Below are 27,117 nucleotides of genomic sequence, written 5' to 3' on the forward strand. Positions count from 1 at the left end.
AACATTAATAAATCAAAGTATTTTTCATACATAATGTATATACTTATGTTACATATAAAATGTAATATAATTAAATTTTATAATTGTATATTATTATTACATGCTTTTAATATTAATAAATTATAGTATTTTTCATATGCAATGCATTTACTTATGTTACATATAAAATGTAATATAATTTAATTTTATAAATGCAATGATAATATGTAATCATTAATATATCATATAATAAAAACACAGTATATATTCTTATAATATATATGATTATATATTAATGTGATATTATATATAATACATTATCTGTTATGTATATTATATAATGTTATATAATATATTGTACAATAATAATTTTTAAAAATGTAATGCAACATAACATATAATATCATATTACATTATATTATTGATTCATATGAAGATATTTATTATAGAAAGAAATAAGGAACCAACCCAACATTGGTTTGGAGTTTTGGGGAAGTACTGTTCTTTTTTTAAGTTTATTTATTTATTTTCAAAGAGAGAGAGAGAGAGAGAACAAGGTGGGAGGTGCAGAGAGAGAGGGAAAGAGAGAGAATCCCAAGCAGCCTCCACACTGTCAGCACAGAGCTGATGTGGGTCTCAAATTCACAAACTCTGATGTCATGACCTGAGCCAAAAATCAAGAGTCAGACACTTAACCGAATGAGCCACCCAGGCACCCCTAGGAGCCCTGTTTTAAAAACTACACAAATCTATTTAACTCATGTGGATAACATGGTAGAGTTTTGTATAAAAAGTGGAAAGCCACCACACAATACTTACTAAGCTTGCACACAGCTCAGAGTTGATGTAGCATACAGGACACAGTGATTGTAAGATTTACAATATCCTTTCAAAAATGGAATGTCAACCAGCACCAGATTGTTCCAATTCAACTTAAAAAACTTTTTTTTATTTAAAAAAATTTATTATTTTTTATTATAATATTATCTATATATTTATCTATATATTTATCTATATATTTATATAGATAATATATTATATTATATATTATATATTATTATATATATTATAATATATTATATTATATTACATATAAATATATATTTATATATATGTAAATATATATTTGTATATAAATAAATATACTTATTTATTTATTAAATATATATATTTATAATATTTTATTATATTTTTATTTAAAATTTTAAAAAATTTATTTATTTTTGAGAGACAGATAGAGCACGATCAGGGGAGGGGCAGAGAGAGAGGGAGACACAGAATCTGAAACAGGCTCCAGGCTCTGAGCTGTCAGCACAAAGCCCAACACAGGGCTTGAACTCATGGACTGCGAGATCATGACCTGAGCTGAAGTCGGATGCTTAACCGAGTGAGTCACCCAGGCACCCCCCAATTCAACTTTTTAAAGATCCTAGCATAATTTTTTTTAACAAAAGACTAGACTTGGGTTTTTTCTTTATTTTTCCATTCCTACTTAGAAAAATGACTACAGGTACTGACAAGCTCTGAGGTGGGACTCAACCCAGGTGTGGCCGCACAGAGACCCTGAGCTCCTTCCACTTGGATTTTAAATAGTAGTCATAAGAATAATTATTATTATTTTGAATTCTTACTATGCACCAGGACCCGTCTACTAAGCACTTGAGGGGCATGACCTTACATAAACCCCAAGCAGCTCTGTGAAGCACAGACCATTATCATGAACAGCATGTGGCCAAGGGACTGGCCTTGGCCTGGGGGGTTGAGGGAGCCCCTCGAGGAAGTCCTTCCAGGCTGGGCTCCATGGAGACCCTGAGTGATGTTCACTGAGCTTTCTTCCCTCCTTTCCCAGAGGGACTGCCGCCATGCTGGGGCTACACCACAGTTCCATGTCTGAATTCCTCCTCACGCATTTCCCAGTCCACTGTAGTGGAAAATTCCAACGGAATCGATATAAAGGGGGGTGAGCTGTCAGCGAGATCACATGCCGCTAACCTTTGGCAAATTACCAAGCCAACTAGACATTTCACCAGCAAAAGTTGGGTAATTAGGGAGAAATGGGTACTCTGCGTGAAAGGAAAACAAAATGTTCAAAATGCAGATACAAAGTAAAATGTGAGAGAAGATTCATTTCAGGAAATGGGAACCAGAGAGATAGGTATTGCTGTGTTGATTTTTGAAGATCCCTGAGTGAGAGTGGGTAGATCAGAGAGTCAGTGGCACGTTGGAAACACCATCTACGTATTTTCTCTCTTCCTTGGTTTCCTTGCCTGTAGCAAACAGGCAGCTCGTTAGAGGGAATTCTACCTGTCGCGTGGTGATGCCCCCTCACCCCCTCCACATCAGGGTGACCCAGGGGGAAGAACAATAGACTCCCAAGGCAGCAAGCCTGGTTCCTCCTGGGTCCACTTTGAAGTCAGATCTGACCAAGGTGCATTCAGCAGACCAGTGCAGCTCAGCAAGGTCATGACAATGCCACACATTCGTGGGCAGGTAAGGAAGAAGCCTTATAGTCGATGTCACGTGGAAACTGTCTAAAACCGAACACCTGTGTTCTCTGCACCACATTCGTGTCCAGGCTCTGAGCCATCGGCTGTCCCTTTCCCCAAAGATACCATCACTACCAACAATAGGGTCTTCTCCTCTCTCCCACTCGTTTCCCCACCCAGCGGAGCCCACAGCCCCATCAGGTGAAGCCACCGCTGCTTTCCCTGCCTTGCCTGGCTTCCTCTCTCTGTTCCATGCAGAAAGAAACCTCTCTCTCTCTCTCTCTCTTCTCCATTCCCCTCCCCTGCCCCCTCTTGCCCTGCATCTTCACACCTAGTGCTCCATTCAGAAATAAGTTTTATTCCTATGACTTCAAAGGCAGCAGGAAATTATAAATAACAAGACATTTTTTGTTGGCACAAATTGCCTTCCTCCCCCCCCCCCCCCATTTTCAGGTTTTTAGGAGTAAAGAAATGCTATCTTAAAAGTACTCAATATAGGGGCATTAGGGTGGTTCAGTCGGTTAAGCGTCCAACTTTCGGCTCAGGTCATGATTTTCAAGGTTTTGTGAGTTCAAGCCCTGAAAAAAGCTCTCTGTTGTCAGCACAGAGCCAACTTTGGATCCTCTGTCCCCCTGCCCTCTCTGCCCCTCTCCCACTCGCGGACATGCTCTCTCTCAAAAAAAAAAAAACATTAAAAAAATACAAAAATAATGAATATAACATAATGCTCAACACATAGTATATATTCATATAGTGACTATGACTAACTGTTACCATTGCTAGACCAGCATCAGTGACAGCAGCCCAAGAGCCAGAAATAATGCTACTATTTGCTAATTCAATCCCACACATATGCGTGGGGTGACTTCCCTTTCCCCACATCCTTATATAACCACAGGTATGGAGAACCGATGAAAGTTCACAGACATGGTCATTGTCAAGGAGATGAACCCAGCCAAAACTAACATTCACCCCTACTTCACACTATGTTCAAAAATTAACTCCACGTGGACCAAAGACTTAAATGTAAGAACTGAAATTATAATGTTCTTAGAGGACAACATAGCTGTGAATCTCCGTGACCTTGGACTAAGCAATAGTTTCGTAGACATGACACCAAAAGCGTAAGCAACAAAAGAAAACAATGCATAGATTGGATGTCATCAGAATAAAAATCTCCTGTCCTGCAAAGGATACCAACAGGTTCGTGAAAAGACAAGTCAGAATGCGAGACAATATTTGAAACTCATAGATCTGCTAAGGGCCTTGTAACCAGAAACTCTAAACAATTAGCCACAACTTAACAAAGAGACAACCCGATTTTAAAACTGGGTGAAGTATCAAGGGCAGTTCTCCAAGAACACACAGAAATGGGCACCAAGCATGTGATGAGATGCACAACGTGATTACTCATTAGGGAAATGCAAGTCAGAACCACCAAGAGATAAACTTCACAGCACGGAGATAGCTACGATAAACAGGACAGATAACCAGTGCTGGCAAAGATGTGGAGACGTTTGAACCCTTCTGCACTGCTGGTGAGGATACAGAATGGTGCAGCCACTTTGGAAAAGAGTCTGGAACATTCTTCATAATTAAACATAGAGGTACCATTGCATCCAGAAACCCCACTCCTTGGTATATACGCAATAGTACGAAACTATATATTCAAGCAAAAACCTTGTACACAAACATTCATAGTGGCAATATTCAAAATAGCAAAAATAGAAACCCTGAGATGCTCACCAAGCGATGAACAGACACATGAAGTCCAGTATGTCCACACAATGGAATAGTGTCTGGCAATAAAGAGGAATGAGGTTCTGGGGCGCCTGGGTGGCTCAGTTGGTTAAGGGTCCGACTTCAGCTCAGGTCATGATCTCCAAGTCCATGACTTCGAGCCCCGCGTTGGGCTCTGTGCTGATGGCTCAGAGCCTGGAGCCTCCTTCACATTCTGTATCTCCCTCTCTCTCTGCCCCTCCCCCACTCACCCTCTGTCTTTCTCTCTCTCTCTCTCTCTCTCTCTCTGTCTCTCTTTCTCTGTCAAAAAAATAAATAAATATTAAAAAAAAGATGGGGCTCCTGGGTGGCTCAGTCAGTAAGCATATGACTTGGGCTCAGGTCACAATCTCATGGTTAGTGAGTTCAAGCCCTGTATGGAGTTCTGTGCTGACAGCTCAGAGCCCAGAGCCTGCTTCAGATTCTGTGTCTCCCTCTCTCTCTGCCCCTCCCCAACTCGTACTCTGTCTGTCTCTCTCAAAAATAAACATTAAAAATTTTTTTATAAAAAGGAATGAGGTTCTGATACGTTCTACAACATGGAAGAAACTTGACATTATGCCAAGTGAAAGAACTCAGTCAAAAACATCCCCTAACATATACTTCCATTTGTAGGAAATGTCCAGAACAGGCAAAGTAGATGAGTGAGTCCCGGGGATGAAAGGTACAACATAGGGAATGTGTCAATGGTGTTGTAACAGCATTGTGTGATGACAGATGTATACAGTTGGCTGAGCATATGTTGTATAATTGAAACCAAGGTAACACTGTGTGGCAACTCTACTGCAATTAAAAATTTAAAAAATACATATTTTTTTGAAAAAAAGTGGTTTCCTAGGGCTGGGGGTTAAGGGGGTTGGGGAGGAAATGGGGAGTGACTGAATGGGAATGAGTTTCTCTTTTGGGTGACAAAGAAAATGTTTCTAATTGATCGTGGTGAGGATCGCATAACTGTGAATATACTAAAACCAACTGAATCGAGTACTTTAAATAGATGAATTATACGGCACATGGACTATATCTCAGTAATGCTGTTTAATTATAAAATAAAATTAATATCCAAGACACAAACCAAGGGAGGAAGAAGCGGAAAAGTTCACATTTATTAGTACCTACTATGCCATGGGTGTCATCACACAAATCTATACCATTCTTACTAGGTAGGCACTATTAAGCCCACTGTACAGATGAGGGTATGGTCATCCTTCCCCTTCTTCAAAAACTGCCTCCATACTGGCCACTTAGATGCTGGAGGGATGGAGTTTTCTGAGGAAGGTCTTGGTCATGGCTGTCTTCAGCTCCTTGTTCCTGAGACTGAAGATGATGGGGCTGAGGAAGGGGGTGAGGACCGTGTAGGTGATGGCCATCAGGGTGTCTCTTTCCAGATACTGGGGACCCTTGGGCTTGAGGTAGACGACAGAGGCAAAGCCATAGTGCACAATGACCACAGTGAGGTGGGACGCACAGGTGGAGAAGGCCTTGTGCCGGCCCTCAGCTGAGGGGATCCTCAAGATGGTGGCCACGATGAAGGCATAGGAGAGGAGGATGAGGAGACAGCAGCCCAGCAGGGCCATGATGCACACCAGCCCCACGCCCTTGGCCACTGCTGGTACATCAGTTCCACAGGCCAGCTTCAAGAGAGGGGGCACATGACATAAAAAATGGTGGATCTCATTGGGTCCACAGAAGGTGAGGTGGAAAACGGCCGTGGTCACCACCAGCCCCGTGACCGAGCCACCTACCCAGGACCAGGCCACCAGGCAGGCGCAGCCGCGGGGGCTCATGAGCACATTGTAGCGCAGGGGGTGGCAGATGGCCACGTAGCGGTCGTAGCCCATGACGGTGAGCAGGAAGGAGTGGGTGAAGCCGAACGTGAAGGAGAAAAACATCTGGCTGGCACAGGCCGCCCAGGTGATGGTGTGGCGGGTGGAGAGCAGGTCGGCCAGCAGGCGCGGGGTGATGGCCAAGGTGTAGAGGATCTCGGAGGTGGACAGGGCACACAGGAAGAGGTACATGGGCGTGTGCAGGCTGCGCTCACTCCAGACTGTGGTCATGATGAGCAGGTTCCCCAGCAGCGTGAACAGGTACATGAGCAGGAACAGCAGGAAGAAGGCGGGCAGGAGATGCCTTGGGAAGGTGGAGAAGCCCACGAGGATGAATTCGGACACGGAGCTGTGGTTTCGGCCCAGCGTGGCAGCCATCCCTGAGTGGGGAGAGAGCGAGGGCGGCCAGGTGGGCGGGAGCTACGGGTGTGTGCTGAGCCCAGACTGGGAGGACTTCCCCGAGGAGGTACCCCCTCACCCCACAGGCCATGGCCGGTCCCTCGGCCACAGGCTGCTCGTGAGGACGGTCAGCGCTCCTCTGAGCTGCATGGGGTTCACGGAAGATTGTGGGCCTCGAGTGCTTAGCGCTGGTCCTGGTGCGTGGTAAGAACTCAGTAAAAAATAATACTGACAATTATTATGACTACTGCTATTACCATTATTGACCCCATGCACAACCACCAGGATTTTCTGTCTTTGAACATGCAGGTCACTCCGTGTTCTCCTCAACTTGTGACTCCAAATCCTTCCTGATTTTAAGAGCGAGCTACTCCCTAACAGCCAGCTCAGCTGGAAGTCTCGTCTCCTGCGTATCATGGAGAGGACGTAGGCTCTGGTTAAATCTCAGCAGAATCCCTTACTAGCTCACCTGGAACATGGAATAATGATGCTTATTCCACACGGCTGCCATGGCACGTAGGTGAAGGGATGCACATTCGGTTCTTAGCTACTGTGGTTGTTGTGCGGCCTGACTTGCATGAGTCCCTCACAAGGACATGGCCTGACTGGCATCACCAGAGTCGCATTCTCTGACCCCTGCTGTATCGCTGATCATTTCACGATGCCATTCTCTGAATACCCGCCCCTCCTTGAGTCCTAGCCACGCCACTATCCCCAACCTCCTGCTTCCTGGAGCAGGCAAGGCTCCCAGCTACAGGTTCTCCCACATCCTTCCCCAAGTGACAACAGACTCACATCTGGCCCAGCTCCCCATGAAGGTAGCTTTCCTTCCAAACACCTGCTCCATCTGGTGTCCCCTCTCTGTCTCTCTGCTTTCCTTTCTGCCACCAACAGGCTTGATGCAAAAACGCAACATTTTTTTTTTTTAATCACAGGATGGATCAACAGATGAGTGGATAAATGAAAAGTGGCATGCCCATGTAACAGGATACCAACAGCACAACACGTGGCCCATGCTACGACGCAGTTGAACCTCAAAGACATTATGCTGAGCGAAAGAGGCTAGCCACAAAGACCGCACGTTGTAGGATTTCGTTTATGAGAAATATCCAAAGGAGATAAATGCATCAAGACGGAAAGCAGACCAGTGGTTGCGGGGCGGGGGGGATGGGAGCAGGATAAGTGGAGGGTGACTGTTAATGGCTTGTAGATCTCCCTTTGTGCCGGTGACATGTATGGAAGCAAATAGAGGTGCGCATGTCATGACATTGTGAAAGTTTAAATGGCAAGGATGGAGGCACCTGGGTGGCTCAGTCAGGTGAGCGTCAGACTCTAGATTTCGGCTCAGGTGATGATCTTGAGCTCGAGCCCCACACTGGGCTCCACACTGAGGGCACAGAGCCTGCTTGGGATTCTCTCTCTCCCAGCCTCTCTCTCTGCCCCTCCCCCACTTGTGCTGTCTCTGTCTCTCTCAAAATAAATAAATAAACTTAAAAAAAAAAGCCACCTTTATAACTGCTAACTCTATATTATGTGATGTTTGCCCCATTGTTTCAGAAAGCAAAATGGGACTAGGGTGCCCGGTGGCTCAGCTGGTTGAGTGTCAGACTCCTGATTTTGGCTCAGGTCGTGATCCCAGGGTTGTGGGATGGAGTCCTGGGTCAAGCTCTGCGCTGAGTGTGGAGCCTGCTTGGGACCCTCTCCCTCTCTCTCTGCCCCCCCCCCCAAATAAATAAATAAACATTGAAAAAAAGATTCTCTCTCCCTCTGCCCCTCTCCCCTACTTGTGCATGCACTCTCTCTCTCTAAAATAATAATAATAATAATAATAATAATAAAAGAAAGCAAAGTGGGCCTTCCTTGGCCCCCTTCTACTTCTGCGCTGTTGCTCCCCTGGTTCACAGCCCAGACTGTCCCCAGAGAGGGAGAGGGAGGGTCTGAGTGCCCAGGGCCAGTCAGGAGCAGAAGGAGGAAGAACCCACCACCCCCCTTATGCTTTCCTGTTCCTTCTGGCAGGAGACCCTGAGCCTCTGCCCAGGTGTGTGTGAGAGGGGAGGCCCTCAGGGGTGGGTGGGGGGCCTCCCGTTCCTACGGACGGGGACCCCGGTGCCCCCTGTGTCTCACCAACACCTACACGTGGGTGGGTGTGTCCCCCCATCTCCACGTACCTGTACTCCACCTCCCGTCCCCTCCCAACCCGCACAGCTGCTGTGAGCTCTCACACCAGATATGCACACAAGGAGCCCACATGTACCTGCTGCGATCAGACCCGGGCAGTTACACAGATCAGAGACCCTGCCTGGGGAAGGACTCACGCACCTGCGGAGTCGCGGCTATAGGCAAGCCTGCAGGCACACACAGACAGACGCTCTCACAGTAGAAGCCGGAAGACAGTGACTGACGCCCGTGTCCCTGACAACCTTCACCCTAAGATCTACCGCCACAGCCAGGATGCGCATCGGATGTGCATGCACTGTGCGTACGCGGCCAGCCTGGGTCAACAATTCGGGAATCAGAGGCCTCCGCTCAGATCCTGTTTGCCTCGGACTTCGGCTGGGCTCTGGGTCCCAAGATCCACCCCAACACTCTGATTACCCACAGTCCTTCCCCACAACCCGGGCTTGCATCACCTCCTCCGGGGAGACACCCAGGGGCACACCCTCCGTTGGCGGCTGCGGGAGCTCTCTGAGGGGGTAGCAGCGGGAGCCCTGGGTCTCCCCACTGAGGCTCAACACCAGGAGCCCCAAAGCGGGGTAGGCAGGGCGGGAGGCTGCTCCTGCAATTTTCAAGCTCTTCTCCAAAGGCATCCCAGAGGAGGCCTGTGCTGGGGGCGGGGGGGGGGGGGGGGGGGGGGGGGGCACCCTCAGGGCCCCAGAGTCAGGAGGGGGCCTCAGGGAGACAGCTAGAGACTTCCCTGAGATTAGCCCACAGGGGTACATGTGGCCTCCAAACCTTCCCTGAGGCCCTCTGTGCCCAGTTGGGAGCTGGGCTGTTCTGAAACCCCGCAGAGGAGGGTTAGGTGGTCACAAGGAGGTACGAAGACGACCTCTAAGGGGACAGGGCAGGGAACACAAAAGGAGGTGATGACCCTCCCCTTCCCTCTCAGGGAGTGTGGAGTGTGGACACTCCATTCCCAGTGCCCGAGCTCCAACCACACCCCACCAACAGGCACCCCGGGGCCTCCCAGAGAGGATGCCTCCCAGAGCAGGCTGGTGCCCACTTTGGTGAGGAAGCCCCGCGTCCCAGACGCCGGCAGTGGTCCAGAGGAGGGGCTGACGTCCGGCCTCTGCAGAGGCAGAGGCACCGGGCCAGAGATGGGCTCTCCACAGCATGGCCTTGCTCTGGGCCCAGGCTGCCCCAGGCTGAAGGACTGAGGAGGGAGGAGACGGTGCCAGGCCGCCCCAGCCACCCGCAGCCGGGCTCCATTCTCCTCCTGGATCCGTGTTGTCACTTCCGACACGCCCACCTGGGGCGGGCACATGTAACCTGGAACACGGCACCAACCCATGTATTCGTTTCCTGGGGCCGAGGAGACAAATGGCCACAAACTGGGTGGCTCAAAACAACAGCGGTGTGCTGCCTCACAGTTCTGGAGGCCAGGCTTGGGCAGGGGGACCCCCTTCTGGAGGCTCTGAGGGAGGGTCAGGCCTACGCCTCTCTCCTGGCTTCTGGTGGTCACCAGCACCTTGACTGTGTCACTCCGATCTCTGCCTGTGTCTTCCCATGAACTTCTCATGTCTGTATATCTTCTCCTCTCCTTGTAAGGACACCAGTCATTAGACATCAGCCATTTTGGGGACCACCACCCAGGATTTCATCTCAAGATCGTTATCTATTTACGTCTGTAAAGACCCTATTTCCAAACAAAGTCACAATTCTGAGGTTCCAAGCAGACATGCATTTCTTCTTCTTTTTTTTCAATACTGTAGTTGGGTTTTTCCTGTTTTATTAAAAAAGTTTATTTCTTTATTTTGAGACAGAGAGAGAGAGAGTGCGCATGTAAACAGGGGAGGGCAGAGAGAGAGGGAGAAATAGAGAGCCCCAAGCAGTCCCCATGCTGTCAGTGCAGAACCCGACTTTATCTCATGACCGGGAGACATGACCTGAGTGGAAATCAAGAGTCAAACGCTTAACCGACTGAGCCACCCAGGTGCCAAGAACACACATTTCTGAGTGACACTATTGAAACCCACTACAGCATCCCCCCTGCTTCTGTTCTCTGCTTTGGCTCTGACCCCTGCACCTGCTTCCCACACAACACCAGAGGGATCCTGCTAAACAAACCAGATTCCATCCTTCCCCTTGCTTAGAACCATCCATGGCTCCCTAGTCCCAGATGCCTCCCTGCAGCCAAAAGTCTGCTCCTTGTTAGTCCCTCCAGTTTCCTTTCAGCCCCCTCTCTCTCTTCCAACACCCACTTTGCATCTCTAAGCTAAAATGAGATGGGAGCATTTTCAATTTCTTGAATGTACCAGACTCTCACCCCAGGTCCCACCACATCCCTCATGCCTCCCTCCCATCTGCCTCAACTAACTGGTCTCAGGTCACCTGCCACCTCCTCCAGGAAGCCTTTCGTGATTACCCCACTCCTGGCTGGGTCTGGTGCCTCTCTGACTCCTCGCTTCCCCGGAGATCCCCTATCATACAGTGTTGTCCTTACCTGGTTATGGGTCGCTGTCTCCCGTGACACTGTGACATCATGAGGGCAGGGACAGTGCCTCACTGGTTCCATGCTGTGTTCCCAACATCAAAAATGATTCCTGCACATAGTAAATGTTCAATAAAAATGCATTAAAGAAAACAGTGAAGGAAGGCATGCAGTGAGTGCTGTGAGACCCCACAGTGCAGGCGACAAAGGAGGGACATGCCACCTGAGCTGAACTCTGCAGGATGAAAAGTCTCCCGCACACGGTGCCAGGGACGGAACAGCAGGCAGAGGAACCAGCAGAGCCAAGGCGTGGAGAAGTGTCCAGAACGAGCTCAGAGGAGGCTGGGAAGTCAGACTGGAGCCAAAATGTGAAGGGACTTGGAGGCACCGCAGGACCGCCCCTCTAGGGCCCAGGAGGAGAGAGTGGGCTGGAAGGAGGTGCCAGCCTGGACTGAGGTCCAGCCAACACTCTCCTCTAAGCTCTATCCCACTGGGACAGCAGAAGAGCCAGAATGTGGGGGGAATCTGGGGGATTTTCTGGCACAACTCAAATCGGGAAAGGCATCAGAGACACACACGGTCAACCAAGAAATGAGCTCAGGATGAAGGTGAAATCTCTTTTATTGCTGCTTCTGGATGGCCAGAGAGGTCAGGATAACAGGCTACCATCGCACTCGGGAGTCAATACCAAGCCCCAGGAGGAGTGGAGACCAAGGTCTCAGTTCAGCTGCATCTTGCAGCCCTGCCTGGAGAGGGCGCTGTGGCCCCAGACAAGTGGTTTGGCCTCTCTGGGCCTCACTTGCTCTTCTGTGAAATGGGCTGAATGAGGATAAGAGACACCATGTGTGCAGAGCTTGGCACCCAGTAGGTGCTTGGTCGATATGAGCCCCTCTCCCCGCTCAACGCCCATTTCAAATGTTTTCTTGAACAATGGGCACCCTGCTTTCGTTCGTCTCACAGGTATTTCCTGCGCACCTGCTGTGTGCCCGGCAGTGAGTGTGTGGCCACTGGAGATAAACGGCCAATAACCAAAGTCGCTTTGAGCCACAGCCTTGCAGCTCTGCTCAGCCGTTCTCCAGGACAGGCCCGTGCATTTCTGGGTCTCGCCACCGGGTCTGAGCAGGGGTGACCGACAAGCACTGTTCAAGTGGCTCTGTCCCCCAGACGACCATCAGCCCTTGCTGGTGCTAGAGTCACCAGCTGCAGACGGAGAGGTGGCTCAGACCCAGCCTGTCCCCAAGAGTAGCGCCCTGCACCTGCTTCCCTCCACCGCACCGCGCCCCTGTGTCTTCCACCTGAGCCCAGACACAAGTACAGGACGGCGCCCTCTAGTGTTGGTGGTGAGTTCACCGTCAGTGGCTTTCCTTCCTGGCTCTTTGTACCTCGATGGCTCTCATGGAGGTGGGAGGGGGGGGGGCTGTGGCGTCCTGGGAGTCGGTTGTATCTTCACGGCATTTATCTCCCAGATTTGAATGACCTCAGCGCTCGCTTGTCTCCCCCTCCTGTCCAGTTGCTCTTAGAGGTGGAGCTCGGGTCCAGTCACTTTCCATCTCTAGCACAAACCAGGGACACCGTGAGTGTTTATAGGACACAACTCCCACTGCGGATTGCCCAGTTAAGTCAAGCTGAAGAAGTCTTCAAATCCTTGGTCATCGTCTTGCTTAAGAAGTCCCCCCTCATCCCCTCACGGTGCATGGGGGGAGGAAGCCTCATGCTTGATCTGCTCTTTGATAACTGGGTGAAGTCGGAACAGGGCACACCAGCTGCTTAGTTTGATAAGCATGTCCGGCCTCGGTACCCAAAGACTATGCACGAGGTAACTCTTATCTCCAGCTCAGAGGAAGTCCAGCCCCAGCCAGCATGTGTCCAACAGCTGTGTATGCAATGCCTGAGCCCTTCGCCAGGGAGCCCACCGTGACTGACATACCTGCTCCTGTGAACATTGCAGTAGAAGGGCGAGGGTGGATGAGGGATAACTGAATGTAGACGAGAGGGTGAGGAGTTTGAGGGAAGGAAGGCGGTTGGCTGTAGGAGCCCAAAAACCAATCCACAGAGAGTAGGGAGGGTACAGGTGGGCATAGGGGGGTGGGTTCGTGGATAAAGTGACATTTCAGCTGCGACATTTGTTCCAGGGGCAGAGTGAGAGGAAAGGGTACACCAGGCCGAAGGAGCAGCATGTCCAAAGGACCTGAGGCAAAAAGATGATTGTCCATCCAAGGAACAGAGTAAGGCCGACATGACAGAGTCTTGGGCAGCAAGAGGGGTGAGTGGCTCAAAATGGCCAAAAGTGGCAGATGGGGATCAGATTACAGAGTACGTTACCCCATAACCCCAACAGGCGTTAGACGACACACAGTTTACAAGAGGGAGACTGGCTGTGATGTCAGTGAATTTCAGATAAATTGGGGAATAGCCATTCACACCTCAGGGGGACCTTGCAGCACACGGACTTCCCATAGGGTTGTAGTGAGAGGCTAGTTTGTTCTCTCAGCCAGTTTTATTGAACACCTATTAGGTGCCCGGCTGGGGGGACACAATGCTAAGCAAGTTCAGATTGGTCCTGCCCTCTCAGGGCTGCCAGTGTAGTGGGGAAGGAGGGGCGGTGTTGGCCAGGTAATACCCATAACTGCAGTGAGCCTGCTGCAGAAGTAGAATTGTCAGCCGCCCTCGGAGCTCTGGACACCCCACCCGCATAGTCAGCAGTGCGGAGCGATCACAGCGGCCACGCTCGGCAGCAGGTGCTTTGCACGCTTGGGTTCTGCTGCCCGGAGCCCCAGTGTGCATGTTGTAGCATTCAGCTGTTTGCAGCTCTGGGAATCCTGTGGGGGAAGAGAATGTCACCTCAGTTGCCACTTCTGTCTCTTGATGTTAATCAAATGGCCAGGTTTGGGCTTGAGTCTAAGTCGGAAAACTATCTGGGGACCAGTTCTCCAGAGGGGGGTGAATCCCTGGCCCTGTCTCCACCTTAGCCCTGGGCTGTGCATCAGATCTCATCTGCCTGCAGGGTGTGGCTGCTCCACAGGGACTCTTTAATTTCCACAAATGAAGTGGAGGGTGGGGAATTGTGAGCCAACTTTTAATGAGTCCCCAGCTTTCACTTGAAGTCCTGTGACTCTTTCAGTAATGAGCCCCATCTTGGCTTCCAGGGATTGGTATGCCAGGGGGTTTGGCAGGCTGTGCAGGGAAGGGGGCCCAGCGTGTTTTCTTTAATGCCATCGACCGACTCCTGATGAGCCTAACTCTGTTCACCTCTCTGCGTCCTCCAGGAAGTGTGCCCAGGGGCCTTGGCTGATGAGCTCTAAACGCATGGGATGAGGCTGGGGGTGGTGGGTTGAGACAATGCTTCTAATCGCCTGCTACCCCAAGACATGGCTTCCAGCGAATTCCTGGGGCTTGTCGTTTACTTCTTTCAACAAAGACTAGCTGGCCACTAGTGCGAACTGTTCAGTTCTCTTCAGGTTCTTAAACACAGATTAATAGGCAAGGACAGATCTTGTGTGTGGTAACTTTGGTAGCCCTTGTGCCTCAGGGCACCGACTCACATCAGACAGACTCAGGTGGAAATCCTGGGAATGACCTCACCTCTCCGATTCTCTGTCTGAAGACGGGGAAGCTAATAGTGATAGCATCTGCCCAACGTATAAACTGTCTGGCACTTAGCACATGTTATTATTTTGTCACTCAGGGGAGCCCTGTAGGACTGTGGCCAGAAGGAACGGAGCCAGCTCACTGTTTGCCTACCTTACCCCATGCCTTTGGAACTTATCCATCCATTCATTCACCAAACGTCATTGAGAGATTTCTGTGTTCCAGGCTCTAGAAATTCAAACACAGAGGGGCGCCTGGGTGGCGCAGTCGGTTAAGCGTCCGACTTCAGCCAGGTCACGATCTCGCGGTCCGGGAGTTCGAGCCCCGTGTCGGGCTCTGGGCTGATGGCTCGGAACTTGGAGCCTGTTTCCGATTCTGTGTCTCCCTCTCTCTCTGCCCCTCCCCCGTTCATGCTCTGTCTCTCTCTGTCCCAAAAATAAATAAACGTTGAAAAAAAAATTTTTTTTTAAAAAGAAATACCTGGAGTATTTCTTTTTGTTTTTTTTATGTTTATTTCTGAGACAGAGAGAGACAGAGCATGAGCAGGGAAGGGGCAGAGAGAGAGAGGGAAACACAGAATCCGAAGCAGGCTCCAGGCTCTGAGCTTCAGCACAGAGCCTGACGCGGGGCCCGAACTCACGGACTGCGCGATCATGACCTGAGCGGAAGTCGGACGCTTAACCGACTGAGCCACCCAGGCGCCCCGGATACTCCCTTTTGAAAAAGAGCTGAATCAGTCTTGGGCCTCAGCAGACCTCTTTTGGCTCTGCAGGTTACCAGCTCTGGATGCCATCAGCTTGTGCTGGTTTCGGTGTATGTCTTTGGCTGTGTGTGTCCCTGCTTGACATAAGTTACTGCTTGACATGAGTGACTCCGTCTTGCTCTCTACCCCTGTTCTATCAGCTCCCCCTCTGCCATAAACTACAAAGCCCCATCAAGGCAACCTGGTGACAGGTGTGTCCACCCTGGTTCTTAACCACTGTTTCTGTCATATTATAGGTACTTGTGAGTTTTTACTGAATGAATCAGTTGCAAAATGCATCCAGAGAGAGCACATGATTTGGTCCCCTTCGCCAAATCATTGTGAGACATCTGGTCAACCTGATGACTGCATTTTTCTAACAGCTGAACTTCAGCTACACTTTCTGAAGAACAAGAGGCCACTCCTAGTTTCTGACCACTCATCTCCATGGTCCTGGAAGAGAATCACATTTTATTTTTCTCTTCTCTGCAGCAGGGATACAGGCATGTATCTCATCCCCATACAGTTTCAGATTCTGACGAGAGAGATGGCAGGGACCAGACCAAATTGCTATTTTGGCCAATTCAAAATGAAACTTGTTGGAGAACAATTATTCTGACAGACCTTAACTTTCTTGTGCCATGACTAGCCATGAGTGACACACATATAAGGAAGAGAGCCTGGGCCAGGTGCAGGGAATGGCCATGCCTAATCCTAATGCCTGATGCCTGCACTTTCTCACAAATCTTGGTCTCAAGAATCCAGGCTTACAAATGTGGAGGAAACTGACCTAGGTTTTGGAATTAACAGAAATGGCAAGACACAGTTAAGGGATTGAAGGATTTTTTTTTAATGGGTTAAGAATCCACTGCATTGTACAACGTAAATCATAATGACAAAGTTAATAAAGGTCTCTGATAGGCAAGCAAGAGTCAGACTTTTGAGTAGCCCATGCAGATGGTACCAGTTGATTTGGGCCCAGTGAAGGATGAGAAAATGTCCCACAGGAAGCCAGGGGCAGGGAGCATTCCAGGCAAAGAAAACTACAAGAGCAAACACATGGAGGTGTGAGGGGCGTGAAGAAAGGGAGGTGGCCAGATGGTGAAGGGGCTTTGGAGATGTCTTAGAACAATCTCACTGGGAACCAGAGAGGAGACTGGCCTGGAGGGAGATGCTGAAGAGGAAGATGGAGAGGCTGGCTGAGGTAATGGTAATGTTGAATGAATGTGAGGGACCCAATCACCCCGTATCCACAAGCTTTAAGCTTTTTGTGTTAGAAGAAAGCCCTAGATCTTGGGGTTTTATGAAATGGAACTTTGTCCCCTGTATCAGTCAGCATAAGTTCAGTATGCTGCGGTAACAACTGGTGACCTCAAAATCTTAGTGGCCAATAACCACAAAAAAAATTCACTTCTTGGTCATGTTTATGGGTCAGCAGAAGCTCTGCCTGAAGGGGGTCTTCTTCACTGCAGGACCATATTTGAAGGAGCTGTCCTTTCTAGGAAGAGGTGGTCTTCTGACAAGGGCAAAATGAAGATGGAAGAACCACACAAGGCTCTTAAGATTCCTGCTTAACGTGGCACATGTCAATTCGCATCACATTTCATTGGCTCAAGCAAGATCGTGGCCAAGCCTGGATTTAACGGAAGTTAAGAATTATCATTCTCCTGCAGGGATGGGCCCAGGACTGCTTCTGGAACATTCCACTCAGCAGAAATCGGGAAAGGAAATAAAGGGTGAGCAAGCCCAATGCCAAGAAAAGGACACTAGGCTTTGGAGAAATGTCCTCTATTGTTGCCTCTGTGAACTCAGAACCCAGAGAAGGCAGGGATAGGGCTTGAGGCTGTGTATCAAGGGTTCTGCATCAGTCCCAGGAAGTGCAGTATAAGGGCTTGGTTAGCAGTTCTGTCGCCTCTCACAAATGAAAGCAAATCTCCCTGATTCACAAGAGAAGTTGCTCCAGTATCCATGGTTGTGTATCATCATGCAGGCGGGGGCAGTTCCATTATCATGTAGCTTCTTGGACTCCCAGTTACTGTCAAGAGATGCCCACAAATTCCTGAGTAGATGGGCCAGTGCCTGAGCCCCCTACCCTGCTCTCTATGAGTGAGGGTCTGGCCCTAAGGTTCTTGAGGCCCCAAGTGGGAATCATGTATTGAGCCCATCTTACAGTAGTCATCTGGTCAACCCCTTCCCATTTTTTTTTTTTCCAAGTGGAGAGACTGAGCTCAAATGGGAGTAGCAACAGGAAACCGTCTTCAGGGGAGCTGGGAGTCTCCAAGTTCTGGGGCCACTTTCTCTGACTCCCTCATCTCGCTGACCCTCTCCCCTTCTCTGAGGTCCATTCACCTTGAAGCCAGATTCACCCTGTCCAACGTCTAGCTCTGCCACCTGTCATCTGTGTGACCAGGGCAACAGTCTTAATATCCGAGCCGCTGTTTTCCTCTTTTGCAAAATGGGAGCACATTCTGAGGATGTGATGACCAGTGCATGTAAGGTATATGGTAGGTGCTCAGGTGGCAGATGAGTTTGCCAAGGTGATTAATTATGCCCTGGGCCTGGACCCATCCAGAGCAGTTTGCCAGACAGGGAAGGGTGATGCTGCCAGATGGAAATGTCCAAAAGCAAAGAGTGTGAGAAGGCAGGTAACTGCCAGGAAGGTATAGTGGGTTCAGTGTTGTCCCCATTGAAAAGATATGCCCACATCCTAACCCCAGATATCTGTGAGTGCGACCTTACTTGGGAAAGGAGTCTTTGCAGATTAACTTAAGTGAAGGACGCTGAGAGGGGATCATCCTGCATTGACGGAGTGAGCCTCAATCCAACTATAAGTGTCCTTATAAGGGACAGAAGAGAGAAGACACAGGGGAGAGGAGAAGGGTATGTGACCACAGAGGCAGAGATTGGAGTGATGGGCCCATGAGCCAAGGAACAACTGGAGCCACCAGACGCTGGAAGAGGCCGGAAAAGATCCTCCCCTACAGGCATTGGAGGGAGTGTAGTCCTGCTGACATATTGGTTCGGGACTCTGGCCTCCATAACTGTGAGAGAATAAGTTTCTGTTGTTTTCACCTCCCAGTTTGTGGCTCTTTGCTACAGCGACTACAGGAAACTCATACAGTTGGCAAAGGCTACATTATTATACTCCTGAATAGGCACATCCAAGGCTCTGAGAAGTCCTGCAACACAGGACCAGTTTGGCATCGCATCTGCTGTTTCTCAAGCATTTAAATGGGAACACCATTCCCAAGTAATAAACTAACAATAGCTGCTATGATAGAAAGGGCTTGTGTTTGGGGAGTTGCTTCAGGTAAATAGTGAATGAATGACAGGGGAACATCCGGAGTGGTCATAAAATTGCTCTTTAAAAGCCCTGCCATGGGGTGCCTGGGTGGCTCAGTCGGTTGGGCGTCCGACTTCGGCTCAGGTCATGACCTCACAGTCTGTGAGTTCGAGCCCCGCGTCGGGCTCTGGGCTGACAGCTCAGAGCCTGGAGCCTGCTTCAGATTCTGTTGTCTCTCTCTCTCTCTGACCCTCCCCCGTTCATGCTCTGTCTCTCTCTGTCTCAAAAATAAACATTAAAAAAAATTAAAAAAAAAAATAAAAGCTCTGCCAGTCTCTTAGGGGAAGACTGTCTTGGGTGGTTAGGGACATCTGCATCACAGACAGAGAGACTCACATGTAGGTGGGCGTTGAGCCATCCATCCACCTGTGGTTTCCTTTCTGGCCCTCTTTGAAGAGGCCTATCCAGGATGTCACCTGCTCAGTTGACGTCAGGAAGTCCTAGATGGGAGAAGGCACAGTGCGAGGTAAAATTCCATCAGAGCTGAAAGGACAGAGGTTGGAGTGTCCGGGGACCGGAGGAGGGCTAAGGTGTAGAGGGGATTTTGGGTGGGCAAGCAGACAGAGGCAGCCACGCACAGCACTTTCTATCCTGATGTGAACTCCAGACCTACTATGTGCATATTGTATGGCCTCATTTAATCCACCCCTTGGTTTCTTCATCTGTATGATGGAAAGAATAGAATCTCCACTTCATAGCATATTCTCAAGATCAAAAGAATAGACTGTGTGAGGTATGTGCACCTAGAAAGAAGCAGTGGACAAATATTGGTTGTGACTGTTTTTTAAGGTCAATGCATATCAGAGCAAGGTTTGATCTTAGGCTGTAGGAATATCTCTGGCTGGAAACCCAGCTCAAAAGACACTCTTGATGCGTTTCTTCGGGCCAAGCCTTGTTTCTGGACCAGGAGAGCCAGATATTATTTAGATCCAGCCCCACACTTACAACCCTGATGCAGTGTGAAGTTCTGTGGTGAAGGCCTCTGATGATGTCATGAGAGAATATGGAGAAGGGATGTTTGTCTTGGGGTTTTGACAGGTGAGTAGGAGTTCTCCACACAGATAGCAAGAGTAAGGGCACTGCAAAACGAGGGACCTACATGAATCAGAGCTTGGAGGCAGGACCTCAGTGCACAGGGTCCATTCCCCACATGTCACAGCAGTGAGCTTGGGTTGAAGCAAGATGAAGCAGGTCTTGAAGACCACACTAGGAGTATTGTGCTAGACCCCAAAGGGGACAGAAATATGAACCCCCAACCCCAAATTCTTTTATAATCCCTCTCCCAACCTGCTAAGATTCTACCTTCCGTTCCCCACCTGTTCTGCTCGGCTGTTGATGATAACCAGGTGAGCTTGCTTCTGGGCACAAGAATCATTAGCCTGGGTCCAGGTGAGGTTGTCCAGGGAGAAAAAGTAGCAGGAGCCCTGAAAGACCTTCCAGTCCAGGGGGCAAGGCTCACATGAGGATTCTGTGAGAATGGAGCCATTAGCCAAACTGGCATATCCAGTTTCCCATCCGGTGAAGGGGTGTGTCCCCTATCACCCCTTGGTCACATTCCCAATGGTCTCCACTTGAACACACCCAACAGTTGGAAGCTCACTACCTGGTAAGATGGCACCCCCCCCCCATTATTGAACCTCATCAGATGGAAATAGGAAAATGCTGTAGATAGCCTATGAGATGGGGAAAAGGGACTCAAGGAACAGTGTGAATAATATCCTACTTTAGTGTAAAATAGAGCGACACAGGTTTTGACATTCCTCATTGGCTTAAAGAAACTCTAGAGCAGTGGTCTTCAGCCAGAAGTGATTCTTTCCCCAGGGGACAATGGCCAACACCTGGAGACCTTTTTTGGTTGTCATAACTGACAGAAGGTTATCCCATCAGGTGGGTCAAGGCCAGGGATGCTACATTACACAGGACAGCTCCCCCCACTGGAAGAATGATTCAGCCCCAAACATCAATGGTGCACAGTTGAAGAAACTGTGCTCTGAAGAAAAACATATATAACTATACAATATAATTACAGTGGTTCCTGGGGGCTAGGTGGGAGATTGGCAGTGAGGGCTCAGGAGTGATACAGAGAATTCTCACTGCATCCATCTATATCCAGTTAGTGAATGCACACACACACACACACACACACACACAGTGGATCTTTGTTATTTGCAGGCTCCATATTTGCAAATTCACCTACTTGTTAACATTGATTCGTAACCCCCAAATCAATACTTGTGAGGTTTTCCTTGTCACTCACAGACCTGCACAGAGTGGCAAAAAGCTGGAGTCAGACAGAATAAGGCAAGTTCTGCCTTGCTGTTTCTTTTCTCATACCATAAGCAAGTGCGCCTTTGGTGGGCCATTTCGTGTCACACGCTTCATGTTTTTATGCCTTCTGTGGGCGATTTTGCTGTTTACAAAGGCCCTCAAGAGTCGTGCTAAAGCACTGTCAGTGTTCCTACATGCGCAAGAAGGCTGCAACGTCCCTTACAGAGAAAATGCGTGCGCGTTAGGTAAGCTTCCTTCAGGCATGAGTTATAGTGCTGTTGGCCATGAGTTCAATGTTAATGAAACAATATCTATTAAATATATTTAAACAGGTGAGCCTGGTGGCTCGGTCGGTTAAGCATCCGTCTCTTGATTTTGACTCAGGCCATGATCTCATAGTTCTTGGGATTGAGCCACAGGTCAGACTCAGTGTTGAAAGCACAGAGCCTGCTTGGGATTCTCTCTCTTCCTCTCTCTCTTTCTCAAAATAAATAAACTTTAGGGGCGCCTGGGTGGCTCAGTCGGTTAAGTGTCTGACTTCGGCTCAGGTCATGATCTCATAGTTGGAGCCCCCTGTCAGGCTCTGTGCTGGCAGCTCGGAGCCTGGAGCCTGCTTCAGATTCTATGTCTCCTTCTCTTTCTCTCTCTCTCTCTCTCTCTCTCTGCCCCTCCCCCACTCGCTCTCTGTCTCTCTGTCTCTCTCAAAAATAAATAAACATTAAAAAATATGTTAATAAAAAAATAAAAATAAACTTTACATTTATACAGAAACACACAAAAACAAGGTTATGTATTGACCAGTTGACAAAATGTTATGACCAGGGGGTCAAATAAAACTAATGCTGTTATTTCCGCAATGATTCAGTATTCGCCAATCCATCATTTGCAGGGACTATATAAAACATAGCTACATGAATAATAAGAACTAAATGTAGGTATACCGCATCTCATCCACTCACGCAAAAGTTATATAAAAAGTATGTAGCACCAAGAACACTCCCTCCAGCAGCATTCCATCCAGTAGTGTTTGCTTGGGGCCCAGAAATCTACACTGTGGCAATTTCTCCAGGTACTTCTAACATGTCGCTAAGGACTGACCACATTTTGTAACACACTAGTGTGGTTTTTGAGAGTGGAGGCTTCGGATCCTGACAGTCTGTCTTAAAGAAGATAGTCTTAATTTCCCTCCACTTTACAGCTGAGGAAACTGAAGCTCAGAGTGGTTTAAATGGGCTGCCCAAGGTCATGCACAACCACAAGCCTAGACCAGACCTGGCTGTCTCAAAAGTCTTGTTTTCCTGGGAGCCCTCCACTCTAAGTATGATCTGATCATGTCACTTGAACTTTCTGAAAAGATCTGAGGAACCATTGGCATCAGGGTGCCCCTCTGAGAGCCACTTGCCAGAAGCCCCACCACTGTTACAGGTGCTGTATCGGGGGCACCCCTCCCTCTTCACCTCCCCTCCCCCACTCCTTACCATTGCCTGCCAGTACAGCCTTCATTTGCCGGAACATTTCACCCCGAATGAAGTCCAGGTCGTGCCTAGCATGCCCCAGTCCCTGCATCACTGGGAGACCCAATAAGAAAGAGCTGGTCAAGGTCTTGGCAGAGAGAGGAGATGTGGTGGAGAGGCAGGAGGCCGACCATGTTGAACCCCACTCACCTTTTTCATTCAGTTGAATGACTTCCTTCTGCACCTGCTGTGTCCTCTTCAAGACTGGGGAGAGGCGCAAGTAGGTGTTCTGGACCCCAGAACCTTCCTGGGGTCTCTCCTTGTTCCCCAAACCCCAAGGGGCCAAGACTGTCTCCCGTTCCCAGAGCAAGGCATTCTGGGGCTCTGAAATGCCCCACCCATTTTTCAGATGAGGAAACTGAGGCCCAGAGAGGTAAAGGTCCTTGTCTAAAGCATCCAGCTAGTAAGCGGCAAGACAGGACCTTTGTTTAGGTGTATGCTTTTTAGCAGGGAGGCTGGAGTTCGAGTCCAGTTGGGGGATGAGCTTTGGGAAGACACTCACCAACAACTCAGACTGACTTGGGCCCATGCAGGCCCCCCAGCCTGTTAGACTGGTGGGGGAGTGAGCTCCATTCTGTTGCCATTATGATCCCACTAGGGACACAGACCGGCCACCCCTGCACCAGCCCTGCAGACCTGCCTTTGCAGGTTAGGAGACAAGGTGCTTGCTTCCCTGTGGTCACCCTGCCCCCATTGGCCCAGATGCCTTACCTTTGGGCAGAACCACACAGAGGATAATGAACATGAGAAGCAGGATCAGGGACACAGCCAGGCAGAGATATCTCCAGGTCTTATCCTTGGACGTCTGTCCCCATCGACCTGGGGGAAACCAGGTAAGCCTCCCTCTCCCCAAGGATATACACTCTCTCGCCCCCTGAGATGCCTCAAACAGTCTGCAGGAAACTGCCGTATCCCCCGGGGTATTCTGGGTTCACTACCTAACAGACGGGGAGGACTTAGAAAGGGCTGGAAAAAGAAGGCCATCTCTCTAGTATAAGAGGTCACGGCGGTGACGGCAGATGGGCTGAAAAGGGCCTCAGAAAGACTCAAACCTGATATTCCCTTCCTCCAACCTGTGAGGGAATCGGGGCAACCCAGCACCCAGCTCTTCCTGACATGGAAAAGGGCCCCTGGTCCCAGCTCCCTGACTCACCAGTGTTCCCCGGCTGCGGGGGGAGTTTGGCTCTCAATGCGGTAATCTCATTGGGGTTTGGGAAGTTCCTGGCTTCAGCCATGGCTACAATTCACTCAGCTCTGAGATGCCCCTGCCCTGTAGGCTGTCGGGTGACTCTACCCAGCCCTTAGAAGGAAACACCCTCGTCCCCAACCCTCCCACATTTGTCTTCCTTCCTGGTTCGGTGTGGGGCCCCAAGATCTCTAGATGGCCTGTGATCAAGTAATCTGATGGGGGAAGGGACCCGGGCACCTGGGGCAGAGGCAGCGGGCACCAAGCTTCCCCTGCAAACTTGATCTCCGCCCAAGGTGGTTAAGACACAAAACAACCCAGAACTGGATTCAAATCCCTATACTCATACCGTCACCCCTCTCTGCTTCTAACAGCTTTGTGTAAACAGTCATCCCAGGTTTGCACAGTAAGTGGTGGACATTTGGCCTTAGGAAATCACTTGTGTGACTCTCTTCTTGGCTACTGAGGTGGGTGTCACTTCCCAGCACCATTCATTCATTCATGCATTCATTCATGCATTCCTCTAGTTAGCTAGCTGATTAGCTATTTATTGTTTTAAAGTTGTAAAATGTTGAATATAATGCAATGACAAAGGGAGAAGGGGTTGGTATTTACTGACTGCCCTGTTTGTCAAATACGATAAAATGCCCTTTCTTTTTTTTTAGTTTATTTTTGAGAGAGAAAGAGAGAGAGAGAGAGAGAGAGAGAGAGAGAGAGACAGAGCATGAGCCAGGGAGGGTCAGAGAGAGGGAGACACAGAATCTGAAGCAGGCTTCAAGCTCTGAGCTGTCAGCACAGAGCCCAATGTGGTCCTCGAACTCATGAACCACGAGATCATGACCTGAGCCAAAGTCAGATGCCCAACCGACTGAGCCACCCAGATGCCCCAAAATGCCCTTTCTTAATACATTCTATCCCATTTCATTTTCACAAAAAACTGTCCAAGATAGCGACTGTTCAACACAGGGTAGATGAAAAGCTTGGCATGGTGAAAACTCAAGGCTAATAAAAAGCACAGCTGGGATGTAAATCAATCCTTTCTGACACCAAGCAGTTTTCCCCATCATTCTCTGCTGTGTTACCAACATCAGCATTATGCACTTGAAAGAAAGGAAAGAAAAGTTGCCTAGCCATCTATTATGAGTTGAATGGTAGCCCTCTACCCACCCCCCAAAATTTATGTGTTAGAGCCCTAACCTCCGAGACCTCAGAATGGGACTTTATTTGGAAATAGGGTCGTTGCAGATGTAATCAGTTAAGAGGAAATCATATGAAGGGTAGTAGGGTGGGCCCCCTCATCCAACTTGGCAGGTGTCCTTATTAAACATGGGAACTAGTCCACAAGGAGAATACCATGTGAGGATAAAGGCAGAGGTCAAGGTGATGCTTCTACAAGGCAAGGAACACTGCAGATGGCCAGCATGCTACAAAAGCCAGGAGAGATGCTAGCAACAGATCCTTCCCTTACAACCCCTCCCCCCCCCCCCCCCCCCCAGAAAGAACCAACCTGCTGATGCCTTGATCTGGAACTTTTATCCTCCCAAACTGTGAGACAATAAGCTTCTGTTGTTTGAGCCCCTCGGGGTGCCGTACTTTGTTACAAAAGCCCCACGAAACTAACATACCACCTATTTTGCATATTGCATTGTAATCTTTAGCCACATGCATACATATTTCACACAATTATGACCATAGTGGTATATGTCAGAGAGTTTCCTCATGCTTCTAGGCAATCCTGATAATTTTTTAAATAGGAAAAAGTGCTCACATTTATTGGTAATTGGGAAAAACACAAACCAAATGACAAGGGAATATTATTACATGCATATCAGATTGGGGCAAATCTTTCAGTCCGTCAGGAAGTTTTGCTGGAGATACGGAGCGACTGGAACATTCCTACACTGCTGGCGTGAGTGTAAATTGGTGCAGTAATTCAGGGCGCCTGGGTGGCTCAGTCGGTTGAGTGTCCAATTTTGGCTTAGGTCATGATCTCACAGTTCGTGAGTTCAAGCCCCGCGTGGGGCTCTGTGCTGACAGCTCGGAGCCTGGAGCCTGCTTCAGATTCTTTGTCTCCCTCTCTCTGCCCCTTCCCCGCTCATGCTCTGTCTCTCTCTGTCTCTCAAAGATGAATAAACATTTAAAAAAAATTTTTAAATGGTGCAGTAATTCTAGAAAACAGTTGAGCACAGACGTCAAAGCTGAGAACACACATATCCTTGGAGTTGCACTTGTAGGTGTATATCCAACACAGCTCTGTGCTTATTTGCACGGGGAGATGTGTTCAAGAATGCTCATCACAATATTTTGTAATGGCTAAAACTGAGAATAATCAAATAGAATAGAAGAATAAGTTGCGGTATATCCATATGATGGAAAACCAGAAAACATAAATCAATGAAGATGAGCCAACAAGAGCTGTATACAGCAGCTTGGATGAGTCTTTCATATTTTATTCTGATGGAAAAAAAAACCCACACAAGATTACATAAATTATCTCCTCAGAAACTAAAGCAATTATTCAAAAACAATTTGTGCAACCCACTCTCAAATGGAAGAAAAATGAAGAGTATATGTGAGGTAGGTAGATGATAGATGATAGATAAATAGATGGATAGATAGACACATGGACGGATAGATAGATAGACAGATAGATAGATAGATAGCTCTGTAAAGTAAATATATCGCAGAGTTGATAAATGGTGAAGCTAGACGAAGAGCACACAGGTTCATCGGGCTATTCCTACAACCTTTCTGTAGATCTAAATGTTTTCAATTTGATGGGGCGTCTGGGTGGCTCAGTTGGTTAAGCATCTGACTTCAGCTCAGGTCATGATCTCGTGGTTTGTGGGTTCGAGCCCCGTGTTGAGCTCTATGCTGACAGCTCAGAGCCTGGACCCTGCTTTAAATTCTGAGTCTCCCTCTCTCTCTGTCCCTCCTCTGCTCGCACTCTGTCTCTCAAAAATGAATAAAAGTTAAAAAAATAAATACATTTTTTCGATTTGAAATTTGTGGAGAAAAAGTTCAAAAATGTGAAACACTAATATTCTTAGCAGTTTTACTTTTAATAGCCTCAAGGCTGAAATAGCTGAAATGTCATCAATTTGTGAATGGAAAAGCAAATCATAATATCCGCACAATGGAACACCCCTGAGTGATGTAAAAGGAGTGAATTCCTGACCCATGCAACAACATGAATGATTCTTTTTTTTTATGTTTTTATTTATTTTTGAGACAGAGAGAGACAGAGCATGAATGGGGGAGGGTCAGAGAGAAGGAGACACAGAATCTGAAACAGGCCCCAGGCTCTGAGCTGTCAGCACAGAGCCCAACGCGGGGCTTGAACTCATGGACCATGAGATCAT

General features: G+C 48.6%; 2 protein-coding genes across 2 annotated transcripts; both read right to left on the reverse strand.

The window, feature by feature from the left end:
- Positions 1-5,485: 5,485 nt before the first annotated feature.
- LOC105261287 (olfactory receptor 10H2-like) lies at positions 5,486-6,445 on the reverse strand. Its single transcript, XM_023241386.2, has one exon. It carries the CDS (start codon positions 6,443-6,445, stop codon positions 5,486-5,488), a length of 960 nt encoding a protein of 319 aa, XP_023097154.2.
- Positions 6,446-16,270: 9,825 nt separating this feature from the next.
- On the reverse strand, positions 16,271-23,876 carry CLEC4O (C-type lectin domain family 4 member O). Its single transcript, XM_023246720.2, has 7 exons — positions 23,723-23,876; positions 23,281-23,388; positions 22,720-22,773; positions 22,534-22,623; positions 20,104-20,255; positions 19,124-19,227; positions 16,271-17,479 (listed from the first exon to the last, which is right to left on the reverse strand). Exons 1-7 carry the CDS (start codon positions 23,802-23,804, stop codon positions 17,341-17,343), a joined length of 729 nt encoding a protein of 242 aa, XP_023102488.2. The 5' UTR covers positions 23,805-23,876; the 3' UTR covers positions 16,271-17,340.
- Between the last annotated feature and the right edge of the window lie 3,241 nt (positions 23,877-27,117).

This window comes from Felis catus, chromosome A2, assembly GCF_018350175.1.
Source record: "Felis catus isolate Fca126 chromosome A2, F.catus_Fca126_mat1.0, whole genome shotgun sequence".
In the NCBI taxonomy this organism is placed as follows: Eukaryota; Metazoa; Chordata; class Mammalia; order Carnivora; family Felidae; genus Felis; species Felis catus.

Excerpts from the sequence above, each read along its gene's own strand:
- LOC105261287 (XM_023241386.2), bottom strand. The coding sequence starts at position 6,445 with ATGGCTGCCACGCTGGGCCGAAACCACAGCTCCGTGTCCGAATTCATC.
- CLEC4O (XM_023246720.2), bottom strand. The coding sequence starts at position 23,804 with ATGGCTGAAGCCAGGAACTTCCCAAACCCCAATGAGATTACCGCATTG. Across the intron at positions 23,389-23,722 it reads CCCGCAGCCGGGGAACACTG|GTCGATGGGGACAGACGTCC; the intron begins GTGAGTCAGGGA and ends GGTTTCCCCCAG. Across the intron at positions 22,624-22,719 it reads CATTCAACTGAATGAAAAAG|TGATGCAGGGACTGGGGCAT; the intron begins GTGAGTGGGGTT and ends TGGGTCTCCCAG.